This window comes from Oncorhynchus nerka, linkage group LG21 (assembly GCF_034236695.1).
Source record: "Oncorhynchus nerka isolate Pitt River linkage group LG21, Oner_Uvic_2.0, whole genome shotgun sequence".
Lineage (NCBI taxonomy): Eukaryota > Metazoa > Chordata > Actinopteri > Salmoniformes > Salmonidae > Oncorhynchus > Oncorhynchus nerka.
In genome coordinates, this window is record NC_088416.1 from 28,046,553 (window position 1) to 28,060,965 (window position 14,413).

Genomic DNA, 14,413 nt, shown 5'->3' on the forward strand with positions numbered 1-14,413 from the left:
ACAAGTATGTAAATACAGGCCTGTAAACACAAGTATGTACATTATAGGCCTGTAAACACAAATATGTACAGTACAGGCCTGTAAACACAAGTATGTACAATACAGGCCTGTAATCACAAGTATGTACATTATAGGCCTATAAACACAAGTATGTACAATACAGGCCTGTAAACACAAGTATGTACATTATAGGCCTATAAACACAAGTATGTACAGTACAGACCTGTAAACACAAGTATGTGCATTATAGGCCTATAAACACAAGTATGTACAGTGGGAGTGTTCCAATGTCGATATAAGGCTAAACACATGAGAATGATCCCTAAAATCCAATCTCTGTTAAAACAACCTCTGCTTCAGTTCCAGAGGGCATGTCACTCACTCTTAGGTTCATATCAATTAGCTTGTCTCTAGAGAGGAGGGGAAACAGTTTATGATTTTTCGCTTGATGCCCCTATCAGAAGCCTAATGTACCCATAAGCACCTCATAAAGAATTAGAGCTAATCCCAAACTGACAATCACGTAGACTCTCTGCAGCAGAGACAAAGGCTCAATAGGAACCTTTATTGCTGTATCTGTCACACTGAGAATACTGTTGTATACTGTAAGGCATAACAAACAATGAAGATGAAATATTGTAGATAGGCAGGATTATGGAACACTGTTTATACATTTGCTTCTGATCTGCTTTGATTTGATGTGTTTGATTTGAGATGAAACCTAGAAGACCTCCACGTTTTTCAACTACAACAACATCATTAAAAATCCTTTAGATCACTAGAGACGACTGAGCATCTGTTGGTTTGTGTCTGTGGGAGCGAGGCGGTTTTCAGGGAGGGAACACAAACACACAAAGGCATGCACATACACACACACACAGTCCAACAGAGAGAATTAGGTCGAACCCACACACGAGTCATCACCAGTCCTTTAGTCCCTTAAGCCCAGGAAGGTTACGGTCAAGACCACAGTGAGGTCACAGCATACCTGACCTGTTTGTGTAGGCTGTGGTCAATCTGTGGTTACGGTCAAACCCAGAGGACAGTCCCTGTGGACCCTGACTATGGTCATACTGTCCCAGAGGACAGTCCCTGTGGACCCTGACTATAGTCACACTGTCCCAGAGGACAGTCCCTGTGGACCCTGACTATAGTCACACTGTCCCAGAGGACAGTCCCTGTGGACCCTGACTATGGTCATACTGTCCCAGAGGACAGTCCCTGTGGACCCTGACTGTGGTCACACTGTCCCAGAGGACAGTCCCTGTGGACCCTGACTGTGGTCACACTGTCCCAGAGGACAGTCCCTGTGAACCCTGACTGTGGTCACACTTTCCCAGAGGACAGTCCCTGTGAACCCTGACTGTGGTCACACTGTCCCAGAGGACAGTCCCTGTGGACCCTGACTATGGTCATACTGTCCCAGAGGACAGTCCCTGTGGACCCTGACTGTGGTCACACTGTCCCAGAGGACAGTCCCTGTGGACCCTGACTGTGGTCACACTGTCCCAGAGGACAGTCCCTGTGAACCCTGACTGTGGTCACACTTTCCCAGAGGACAGTCCCTGTGAACCCTGACTGTGGTCACACTGTCCCAGAGGACAGTCCCTGTCCCAGAACCCTGACCCTGTGGGTCACACTGTCCCAGAGGACAGTCCCTGTGAACCCTGACTGTGGTCACACTGTCCCAGAGGACAGTCCCTGTGAACCCTGACTATGGTCATACTGTCCCAGAGGACAGTCCCTGTGAACCCTGACTGTGGTCACACTGTCCCAGAGGACAGTCCCTGTGAACCCTGACTGTGGTCACACTGTCCCAGAGGACAGTCCCTGTGAACCCTAACTGTGGACACACTGTCCCAGAGGACAGTCCCTGTGGACCCTAACTGTGGACAGTCCCTGTGGACAGTCCCTGTGGACCCTGACTGTGGTCATACTGTCCCAGAGGACAGTCCCGGTGGTCCCTAACTGTGGTCATACTGTCCCAGAGGACAGTCCCTGTGGACCCTAAATGTGGTCATACTGTCCCAGAGGATAGTCCACTATGGGTCAATACTCCACGGGTGTGGATACTCACCAAATCACCTGGGTCTCCACTGGGTCCTCGGGGGCCCATTGGTCCTGGTCCACCTGGAATACCCTGGAGAATAAACACACAGTCAATCAGCACTGGTCCATAGTATCAATATGGGCAATACAATGGAGTAATAGCTATCAATGTGGTTTCAATGTAGTTTCAATGTAATATCAATGTAGTATCAATGTAATATCAATGTAGTATCAATGTAGTATCAATGTAGTTTCAATGTAGTTTCAATGTAGTTTAAATGTAGTATGAATGTAGTTTCAATGTAGTTTCAATGTAATATCAATGTAGTATCAATGTAGTTTCAATGTAGTTTCAATGTAGTTTCAATGTAATATCAATGTACTATCGATGTAGTTTCAATGTAGTATCAATGTAGGATCAATGTAGTAACACTGTGGGCAATACAATGGAGTAATAGTTATGAATGTAGTATCAATGTAGTTTCAATGTAGTTTAAATGTAGTATGAATGTAGTTTCAATGTAGTTTCAATTTAATTTCAATGTAATTTCAATGTAGTTTCAATGTAGTTTCAATGTAATATCAATGTACTATCAATGTAGTTTCAATGTAGTATCAATGTAGGATCAATGTAGTAACACTGTGGGCAATACAATGGAGTAATAGTTATGAATGTAGTATCAATGTAGGATCAATGTAGGATCAATGTAGTTTCAATGTAGTATCAATGTAGTTTCAATGTAGTTTCAATGTAGTATCAATGTAATATGATGTAGTGGTAATGACTTGGAGCAGGGGTTTTACCTCCTGTCCTGGGGGGCCGACTGCTCCCTCCACCAGTGTACCCTGCACAACATCACAGAGATATGCCAATGAGATATAAACACATTCAGTACATACCAGAGATGTTTCAACATAAATACTCCATATAGTCTTTATAGAGCCATAAAGATTACATGAACAAAACACCGACTTGAAAGAAAAATCCTAAAATAAAATCTTAAGGGCCTAAAATGGATTTCCATGAGCAATATTATGTCTGAATACTCAAGCTCACCGGTTCAACGATGGCAGGCTCTCCCTTCTCTCCTTTCAGTGCTCTGCCACTGGCCTGAGGCACAGACAGACACAGACGGACAGACACATGAACAGACGTGTGAGGTGATTGATGACCTACTGTGTGTACAGCAGTTGTAGGTCGTGTACAGCAGTCTCAGCAGTCACTGAGTGAATACAGTTGAACTGAATGATTGATGAGTCCTACCTCTCCATCCCAGGTATCATCCCCTTCTCGCTCTGCAAAGCCATATCCGTCCTCGTACGTCTCATACTCTTCATACTCCTGGTTCTCTGTCTCGTTACTTATGTCCTCGTACGCTACAGCCTACGAGTCCACACAACATGCCAGTAAACCACATGGTGCCATTGACCACATGACATTGACCACATGACATTGACCACATGACATTGACCACATGACATTGACCACATGAAAAACTGAGCTGCTACAGAACATGACGGTGGTGCTAAAACTGAGCTTCACCGTATGAACATATACAGTACATCAAAATCTCAATTCAACTGACCTCGTACTCGCTGATATTGGGACCCACTGTTACCATGGAGACGGCGAGGTCATCATACAGGTCGCCGTAGAAGTTGTCGTCAAACTCCTCCATCTGGGGCTTTTTGTCCAGCCTCTCCTCCTGCACAACGCCAGAGCGTTTAAGGTCAGAACCATGGTAACAGAAACCACGGAGACACTGGGAAACATTATGGTCTGTCTGTCTGTCTGCCCAGTCCACTGAGTTTGCCCAGAGCTTCCATTTCACACAGCCTATCACAGCGTACAGTTTGCTAAGCTAGTTAGCAGCACAGGTGTTGGTTATGGGAATAGGCAGGTCATACATGTAGCAAGCCTCAGTGTGTGTTATTAAATCATTCTATGGTGATGGAATATTTCACAACCAGGTAGTGATGGCAGCATAACATGGACTATGACAGCCATTACAGCCAGAGTAAGAAAATAAGCTAATTCAGCAAATTAGCAAAAGTAGCAAACGATAAGCTTTAGAGAGTTCAATCATGGAGACTTTTTTTACCAACATATTTGCTGACAAAACAACTTTTGAAAGACTGAATGCAACACAGGAGGCATACCGTTTTGGATACATGTATAGCTTAGGTCAAGGAGACATCACAGAAAAACTACAACACACACATACCACTTACTCAGATATGTATGTTCAACTACAGGTACTACTAACGACAGAACTAGTGTTATCCACACAACTAGATTCCTATTAATGTCTTGCAACCCATAAACAACTACTGCGACAATTGACTCACAGTTGTCTATGTGTCATAACACAGTGTAGAACACAGTCTAAATTCTAGATTGTCTGCATATTCTACTTAATCTAGATCTAGAGGGATGCAGGGATTCTCCGTGTTCCATTGTGAGTCCTGGAAGAGGAGGAGGTGATTAGGGTAGTGCTGGTTAGGTTAGAGGTCATAGTGAGGAGAGGAGCAGGTTGACAGAGGGTGTAGATGAGGCATTCTGGGAGAGTGGGTCAGTGCTCTGTTAGGGATGGGATGGAGGGGGAGGGGAGCTGCATTGTAACTTTTCAGTCTACCTCCTCAGTGACCTTTGACTCAGGCAGTGCACTGGGCACCACGGAGGGGTCCTCAATGTCAGAGTCAGGCCTGTGTGTGGGCCTCTCTGGGATAATGGTGGTCTGGTCAGGGGCTGAAGATGGGGTGACAGCTTCAGGAGTGAACAGTTCTATCGTAGATGGCTTTTCAGTGGGATAGTAGGTTTCTTGAGATTGGTTTTCAGGCAAAACAGTGGACACCTGGATGAAACCCTCCTCCTCTGGGCCCGGCTCTCCTTCTTTTCTCTTCTTGCCCCTCCCGTTCTTGTCACGCTTCTTTTTGTCCTTTTTGCCTTTCCTGTCTTTTTTGGAGTGTTTCATTGGCTCCTCTGGCTCGTTGCTTTGTATCATGGGATCAGGTTTAAGTTGAGAGGTCTTTTATGAAAGGGGGGGGGGGGGTGCAAGGGAGGAGGTGGGGCAAGGGAGGAGGAGGGGCAGGAACAAGAGAAACAACAACATGGTGAAATACCTGAAACATAACATGCCAAGTAGTCACACAGAGTAGTCTTGAATGAGACTACTGTTTATTTATCATTGTTTACCACTGGCCTGTCAACAGAGAGGACATACTTTCTCATGAGGTCAGAGGTCAGTGTGTTTATGACCCTGTTGGGCTGTTAAAATATGTAAACATAAATGTCATTCATGTCCTTTTTTAACTCATATCCATATCTGTCACTATTACTGAAGACCTTTGTACGAGAACGTTGTTGACGATCTGCTCTGGTAAATACGTTGATGAGAAGATTGTGATGGTTTGTAAACAGGGTCAGTGTGAGGAGGATATAAAGTGAGTAGAGTGAGTGATGCTGACAAGGTCTTGGACACAGAGCATGTTTCTCAGCTGTAGATCTAGAATAGCCAACACGCTCTACGTCTGATTGACACTGATGGACAGTCCCAGGAGCAGCGCCAGGAATTGGACACACCCAGACACACAGCCAGGCGTAGGAGGCTACACACAGAACACTGTTCTCACAGACCCTGACAGGATCTCCCTGCGGGCCGCATGAATCAATATTTCTTACTTTTCCCCTCTCCCTCTCTCCAAAACACTTTTCTCAAACGTAAAGACACACACATACATCATAATGTAACTCATCTCTCCCAAGTGTATCCCATTGCCCAAGCAGGCCCGGTGAAGAGGGGAAGAGCCAAAGTGGTGATATCCTGTGATATTTACGGGGCTCCTGGCTGTGTGTGTTCAAGCTGAAGCAGCTCAACACTGCCATGGTAGAGATTCACCACTCTGCTGCTGGCTCACTATCAAAGACAGAGGGAGGAGCTCCTTCTGATGCTGGCTGACTGATGTCTCATTCTGCTCTGGCCTGGCCTCCCTGTGTTTGAGTGGTGTGTTCAGGGCCCTTAGGCCGAGAAGACTGGGTAGTGATAAATCATGTGATACAGTAAATGGCCAAGGCTGGGATTGGCTGGGCTACAGAGGGCAGGGCAGGTCTCTGGCAGACCTTATTGATATGCATGCTGCTTGTTCATCGTTTTATCTGTTGGCTGAGAAACAAGGGGCTGAGGAAGCAGCTGTAGCAGCCAGCACTGTGCTGTGTAGTCAGGACCTGCACAAAGCCTCAACATGAAACTGTATCTCTGAAATGTTGAGCCCTGACTGAGTCAGCATAGAGAGAACTCAAACTGGAAATATCGCTATGTGAGTTCAACTCTAAAGCAGGCCAGACAAATACACTCTCTGTTCCATAATCAAATTATGATCAAGGACCCTCTGGGTTTTATTGAAGGTGTAGAATGCAATCCATGTCTTTGTGTTCATTTGCAGTTTTACTGAGGTTGTAAGGTTGTGTGTGTCATGTTAGCATCTACAGTGTCCCTGTTCACCAATTACAGATGGAATTACAACCTGGTTTCTAGCAGCCAGAAACCCACATCATCAACTACTGTAGAACAGATTATTTCATTGCATACATATATGAAAGAAGAGAGAGAGAAGAGAGAGAGAGAGAGAGAGAGAGAGAGAGAGAGAGAGAGGGGAGAGAGAAAAGAGAGAGAGAAAGGAGAGAGAGAGAGAGAGAGAGAGAGAGAAGAGAGAGAGAGAGAGAAAGGAGAGAGAGAAATACATCGAGAGAAAAGAGGACCGAAATAAAGAAATACTGTTACAGTTTGAAGAGGATATTTTGGGTGGATGAATCCCTGATAATAAAACAAGACAGGTGAAGGGGGAGTGGAATAGTGTGTGTGTACTGTGTGAGTATGTGTGTATGTCAGAGGGTGTCTCCCCCTGGTGGCTGGAGTACTGACCTGCTCAGGGTCCTGGGCCTGTCTGTTGTAGGACAGGGGAGAGTCACAGTCAGGGATGTAGTGCAGGCAGTAGTCAGCCGCCGCCTGGGCGTCCTCCAGAATCAACAACTGCTGGATCTCTCCCTGGAAAACACACACACACACACACACACACACACACACACACACACACACACACACACACACACACATACATACATACACCAGAAAGGCAGGTAGACAAGCATACAGAAAAACATATAAGCATCATGTTAACCTCACAGACAAACATACAGGGACAGAAAGGATCAGCACATCACTCTGACAGTCTATGAGAAGCACTGCGACGGCCTCGGAGGACCAGGCTGAAAATGGCTGGGAAATGGAATGCTCTGTAGGATGTTGCCATACCGCTAAGAGAATGTGTTTAATAGAGCTGAAGCCATTTCACATGTGAATATCCTGTGTGTATAAAATGGCCAGTACTACTGTGACTGTTGCTCCCACAACCCCTCTGTTCCCAGGCTTCTAGCAGGGTGCTGAGTGTACACATAACAGACAAATACTTCCGTCACACTCCCATTTCAAACACCCCTTCACATCCCCAGCCTGCCCCGGAGGGCCAGAGTGTGTGTACACATAAACACACAGACAGACCCCCCCCCTCCCCCCCCGGTCTCCCTCTGGTCCCACTGAGTCCACACACGATAGCACACCCAGCTAAATGTTCCCCAACTCATTACCAAGCACTTTTTATTAGTGCTTCACTCAGATCTCACCGAGCACAGATCTCAGGCCAGTATTTAGCCAACAGAAACTACTAGGTTACACAACAGTTAATGCTCCAGAGATGAAAAACCCAATTAACATCAAATTCTAACACACCTTTTCAGAGAGTGTGAAAGCGAGAGAGAGAGAGAGCGAGTGAGAGAGCGAGAGCGAGAGAGAGAGAGAGAGAGAGAGAGAGAGAGAGAGAGAGAGAGAGAGGGAGATTCTCAGCCAAAGATCAAAGGCCCTGTTCCACCTTTGGTACTGTACCCCCCCCCCACTCCCCCTAGCTGGCGCCAGCCGGCTGGTCAGCTTCGTAACTACTTTGTCCCTGCGCAGCAGATGTACAGCATTACAGTACAGAGCCAGAGCCACAGAGCACATCTTTAGACATGGAGTCATCCTTATCCATCTATCAGCACAATACAGTGGCTGCAAATATCTCAGGAGAATACGTGCGAGGCGTGGTTAGTGGTTAGAGCGTTGGGCCAGTAACTGAACGGTTGCTCTATCGAATCCCTGAGCTGACAAGGTTAAAATGTGTCGTTCTGCCCCTGAACAAGGCAGCTAACCCACTGTTCCCCAGTAGGCTCTCATTGTAAATAAGAATTGGTTCTTAACTGACTTACCTAGTTAAATAAAAAATACAGTTCCTCCTCTGAAGTGCTGATGACAAAAACCAACAAACAGCATCAGGTCACAGTCACACAGTGCTGTCTAGTTCCCATAGTGACACACAGGCTCAGCTCCACTGAAGAAAGAAGAATCTCCAACAGGCTAGTACTATTGGATACTCTGTATAAAATGTAATGGATCTTTGATACCAACGTTTCAGCCAATAGAGCTGCTCCATTGACTAACATAGGACTAGAGTGGTTGGAAGTGGGGGCTTGCTTTATGGTGCCCAGGCCTGCACTGTGGTGCTAGTTAGCTGGTATTTATTCAGAGGGGTTAGGTTAAATGCTGAATAGTTGAATAGATTCCGTTGTGGTATTCTCTTTTCCCTTTCATAGCAGCCAATTAAGGCCTTATTATATAGACCTTGTTAAGGCCACAGTGAACGGGCTTCACCTCTTCTCCACTAATGAGATCTCACTCCATAAACACTGTCTAGAACTGGCCTGAACTAGGAGTCATCAAACACTCCTTTGTAGCATTGTTATACAGTCTGTATCTCTCTGGGCTAATAGGACCAAAAGGTTTATACACAACAACAAACAATGAATATAGCTGCAAGCAGCAATTCCGGGGTTCAAGCCGTGGGCCCACTGTGCCACCATCAAGACAAATTGGACACATTGCCCAAGGATGAGCTGTACTCTGTACTCCTTACCACTCTTTGCAGATATGCGAGCGAAAAATCAATCAGATCATGCTATATGAGTTTAATGTATTTTGAACTATTTTTTTATGATATTGACCACTATAAGTGGCTTCTTCCATTTTACAGGACTCTAGCTCAAACAATAGGGCTGCTATGAGCCAATGAGCTTTCATTAATGTTTTTATTGTCCAACAGTGCCACAGTGTGTCCAAATTGAACCATACTTTATACGTTAGCTAGACTAATATCCCTGAGCATGTGTGCCAAATTTCACCACTCTGAGTCAAACAGATCAAGAAATAGAAATATGTGCCCGTTATAGCGGCAGGGTAGCCTAGTGGTTAGAGCGTTGGACTAGTAACCGGAAGGTTGCAAGTTCAAACCCCCGAGCTGACAAGGTACAAAGCTGTTGTTCTTCCCCTGATCAGGCAGTTAACGCACTGTTCCTAGGCCGTCATTGAAAATAATAATTTGTTCTTAACTGACTTGCCTAGTTAACTAAAGATAAAATAAAAATAGCGCCACCATGCGGTTGAGCTAAATGTGCTTGTTGAGTCTAAACCGTATTTGGAACCTATGTACCAAGTTGTATTACAATACGAATATCTATGTTGTATTTATGTGCCAGATCAGGTCCATGTGAATGTTTATTGGTCAGCAGTTGCCATGTTGTTTGACATACTAGACTGAAAAATAGTGCATTGAGAGAGCTTGTTCCATAGATGCCATATAAATTTCAAATTTCATGACTCTCCGTCACAACTGTTGAGTAGCATGATTTAGCATTTTCAATCGCTTGTTATAGTGCCACAATGTGGCCAATTGGCATGGGATTGCAAGAGAGGGTGTGACCCACGGGCCGTTACCATCATGCCAAGTTGTGTCCTCCTAGATAGACTTACCATCTCACAGGAATTTGCATGTTATTTTTCTTGGGGGAAGAATACGGTATAATAATAACGAACCAGAAGAAATACAATAGGATATTAACAGCTTTGCTGCTTGAACCCCTAACAACAACATCAACAACAACACACACTGCACTGAATATGACTACACCTCACCTCACTACAGTAAACAAGAAGAAATACTTAGCTTCTTTACTAGCCTGCAGGGCAACAGATGTCAAAACATCTGAATACAATCCTTAGAAAGGAGGAAATGCATCTACAACAGACAGACCTTGACTAACTAATGCAGCCTTTCCAATCTCTCCAGCTATCCATGAGATTCCTCGATCAATATCCAAACTGCCCTTTAAGACATGCTTGATAACAACCCAACATCTAGCCAAACCAACAACCAAAACTCTGAATGTTTTCTAAGGAGGTCTGATTACTCACAGCAATAATACAATGACTAATACAGACAGACAGACACGGTCAGATGTTGTTCACACATAAACACTGGGCTGGATCATATCTAACTGTGAGACGAGGCAAAAAAAACACACAAACTGCCCACATAGAGCCCAGACAATACATTCAGACTTGTGGACAGTGTGTGTGTGTGTGTGTGTGTGTGTGTGTGTGTGTGTGTGTGTGTGTGTGTGTGTGTGTGTGTGTGTGTGTACAGTATGTACGTGCACATTCTTGTGTCCGTGGCTCTGCACGTGTGTAAACAACACCAACAGTCATTTGAAGGCAATCTGGAAGCAATAGAGGCATTAGGGGCTGACCACCGTCCCCATGCTCCCACACTATGTTCTCCCACGCTGGGGGAACTGGGCCGGAACACTGGCCCCCTGGATCTCTTCTGGGTCCTGGGAACAGAACGGGCCTGCGAACAAGGCCAACCTCTAATCTCTCCCCCAGTACCAGCCTCATCCAGGTCAACACAGCCCTGACCCACAGCCATTCAACATGGGACACATGAGCTGGCATCTCACTCACTTAGGCTATTCAGAGAGAGCAGAGCAGAGAGAATGCTAAAGAGTATGTTGATCATTGACGGGTATTAGTCATAAGGATGTCGAAGGGATGTTTTTTTTTGCAGCCTGAGGAATGATTCATGGGATGTTTTGAAAGATGGGGTTGGGGTGAAAATGGATCTTTACAGTTGTTTTATGCAAGGAATGTTCAGGGGAAGCATTGCTTAATTGCAGAAAGAAGACTGTTATATTTGGGAGACAGAGGGGTGTATGTTAAAGTAAGAGAGGGAGGATGAACCTAATGGCATGGGAGGCCATTAAGTATTACTTATGGAGTAGGAGAAGCAGTTGAGGTAAAGTTAAGCCATCAGCGGGAGGGGAGGTTATTGTGTGGGAGCGTGGCTAGAGGGAGAATGTATAGTTATTGTCTACGTGAGAACATCAGGGGACACCTGGTTCTGAGAGGGTGGAAGACTGAAGAAGACTGAAGTTTGTGTACATTAACCCATTAGGGCCAGATAATATCCCTTCATCTGTACTTTTGCAATGTCTCAAGTAGGCAAAATCTGGGTTGGGATGGTACCCTGAGGGGCCTGAGAGATGGGAGGGTGTGTGCTCTGTGACCCTCTCCTACTCTTCCCCTCTGTGTCTCAGGGTCTGCGGACATGAGCAGAGATAGGACTGCTGCTCTACTCGGCTCTCTTTATGCTGGAGGCTACTGAATTAAGAGTGGAGCGGCATGGACTAGGCCTGCACACTATCCTGGGAGAGACATTGGGAATGACTTATAGAACAGAGTTAGGGAAATGAAAATAAAAGAATATGAGCTTTACTTGGAATTCATTTATCTTTTTATTGTTTGATTTGAAAGCACATATGTACGGCACACACATCCAGACACACACACACACACACACACACACACACACACACACACACACACACACACACACACACACACACACACAGAAACACACACACACATTATGTTATTCACATATTTAACTACACATCATAACTCACTGTTCAGTGTCCATTCCAATTTCAAGGATCCATAATGACATTGTTATTTCCCCAAACACTTTCACCAAGCTCAAACAACCCAAGCCATTATTAAATATGTGACCTTTGCCCTCCACAGCTACTCAGGGATAATGATGAGGACAGCAGCCCTGACGAGTGTCGCCGTAGGGATAAACACTGACAACTGGGAAATTCCTCTTCCCACAAGATTAATCCTCCCAATCAGCAGGCATGAACAACACTCACACATTCATTGACACATGTTCACATTCACGCACACTCTGAAACGTCAAAATATAAAGCTGTCTGTTCAAATGTCAACACCTCTAACACCACACACTCTCCAAAACATCTAAACTCACTCATACAAATATAAATGTTGAGGGTCATTTCCAGGTATTTGATCACAGTAGAAAAGATGTGGCCAGATCAGAGCATGTCTGAACAGTACCTGCCCCCCCCCCCGCCCCCCGCCCACTCTCTTCCGCAAACAACCTAGTCCTCCCCGACCGTTCTCCACCCCTATCATTCACACCCCATTAAAGCTTACAGCAACAATACATACTGCTCCAGCCTGCGTGTTCAAAACTGAACACAATTAGTGAAGTATGTGATGGAATGTGCCATCTCTTTCATTTGTATGGGCCGGGACAGAAATGAGGTTATGAGAAGAGAAAGTCATCCGAGTTAAAACAAGGTCAATGGGATCAGGATCCCCTGCGGGTTCGTGTCAGAATATTCAGCTAATATATGACGCGAGTGAGTATCTCCACTGGTCTAACAGGCATATTTGATGAATTAAGCTCACATGGAAATAATGGTTATTTTAATCTTGTCCGTTGTGGCTTTAGAGGATCTCATTCACGCCTCAATAAAATCATTTCTTCAGGGCTACAAATAGAATTTATAGTAGGTATATTGCATTAGGGTTTAAGTCAGAGTGCTAACAAAGTATCGAAAGCGTTCCACAGGGATGCTGGCCCATGTTGACAACATTGTTTCCCACAGTTGTTTCAAGTTGGCTGGATGTCCATTGGATGACTGACCATTCTTGATACACACAGGAAACTGTTGAGAGTGTGGCACCTACTACCACATCCCAAGTTCGAAAGCGTGCTTAAATATTTCGTCTTGCCTATTCCCCCTCTGAATGGCACACATACACATAACCTGTCTCCTCCCCTTCATCTACACTGATTGAAGTGCATTTAACAAGTGACATCAATAAGATATCATAGCTTCCACTTGGAATCAGCTGGTCAGTCTATGTCATGGAAAGAGCAGGTGTTCCTAATGTTTTGTACACTCAGTGTAGATGATCCCAGTATTTGATACCACATCCAGACAAGCTACCGGAGAGCTACTGCCGCGAAACCTCAACAAAAATGATATTCTACTCGGATGACTTGACCCTGGACCGTCTTGACCTACGAGATAAGAATAAGGGACAAACAGAAGTGGTATGACACCATTGCTGATGAAGACAAGGTTGACTCTAAGGTGGACTATCACTGGGGAAGACTACACCTCCCCACGGCATGAGGACCCTCATCCTGGACCTCGCGCGCCATGGACCTTCACCCTGGACCTCACACGTCACGGACCCTCACCCTGGACCTCACACGTCACGGACCCTCACCCTGGACCTCACACGTCACGGACCCTCACCCTGGACCTCACACGTCATGGACCCTCACCCTGGACCTCACACGTCACGGACCCTCACCCTGGACCTCACACGTCAACGGGACGCCTTTGACTCCGAGTGCCTCTGCCGCATACTGGGCATCACATGGTGCGACCACATCCACACTTCTTCCCGTGGCCTCCAACTGCTCTTAAATGCAAGTAAAACGAAATGCATGCTCTTCAACCGATCATTGCCCGCACTCACCCTTCCGACTAGCATCACTACTCTGGACGGTTCTGACTTAGAATATATGGTCAACTACAAATACCTAGGTGTCTGGTTAGACTGTAAATTCTCCTTCCAGACTCACAGTAAGCATCTCCAATCCAAAATTAAATCTAGAATCGGCTTCCTACTTCGCAACAAAGCCTCCTTCACTTATCCTGCCAAACATACCCTCGAAAAAAGGACTATCCTACCGATCCTTGACTTCGGCGAAATAGCCTCCAACACTCTACTCAGTAAATTGGATGTAGTCTTTCACAGTGCCATCCGTTTTGTTACCAAAGCCCAATATACTACCCACCACTGCGACCTGTATGCTCTCGTTGGCTGGCCCTCGCTACATATTCGTCGCCAAACCCACTGGCTCTAGGTCATCTACAAGTCTTCGCTAGGTAAAGCCCAGCCTTTCAGCTTACTGGTCACCATAGCAACACCCACCCATGGCACGGGCTCCAGCAGGTATTTTTCACTGGTCACCCCCAAAGCCAATCACCTACTTTGGCTGCCTTAGCTTCCAGTTCTCTGCTGCCTATGACTGGAACGAATTGCAAAAATCACTGAAG

At 45.6% G+C, this 14,413-nt stretch overlaps 1 protein-coding gene across 1 annotated transcript in view; it reads right to left on the minus strand.

Moving 5' to 3' along the window:
* The window catches only part of col5a3a (collagen, type V, alpha 3a), a 102,500-nt gene that overhangs the window by 68,093 nt on the left and 19,994 nt on the right, over positions 1–14,413 (minus strand). Inside the window, exons 5-11 of the mRNA XM_065006505.1 lie at positions 6,972–7,094; positions 4,686–5,078; positions 3,636–3,755; positions 3,314–3,433; positions 3,107–3,160; positions 2,854–2,895; positions 2,078–2,140 (exon numbers count right to left, since the gene is read on the minus strand). Of these exons, the coding sequence (XP_064862577.1) occupies positions 2,078–2,140; positions 2,854–2,895; positions 3,107–3,160; positions 3,314–3,433; positions 3,636–3,755; positions 4,686–5,078; positions 6,972–7,094 (915 nt within the window). The remainder of the gene's footprint in view (positions 1–2,077; positions 2,141–2,853; positions 2,896–3,106; positions 3,161–3,313; positions 3,434–3,635; positions 3,756–4,685; positions 5,079–6,971; positions 7,095–14,413) is intronic.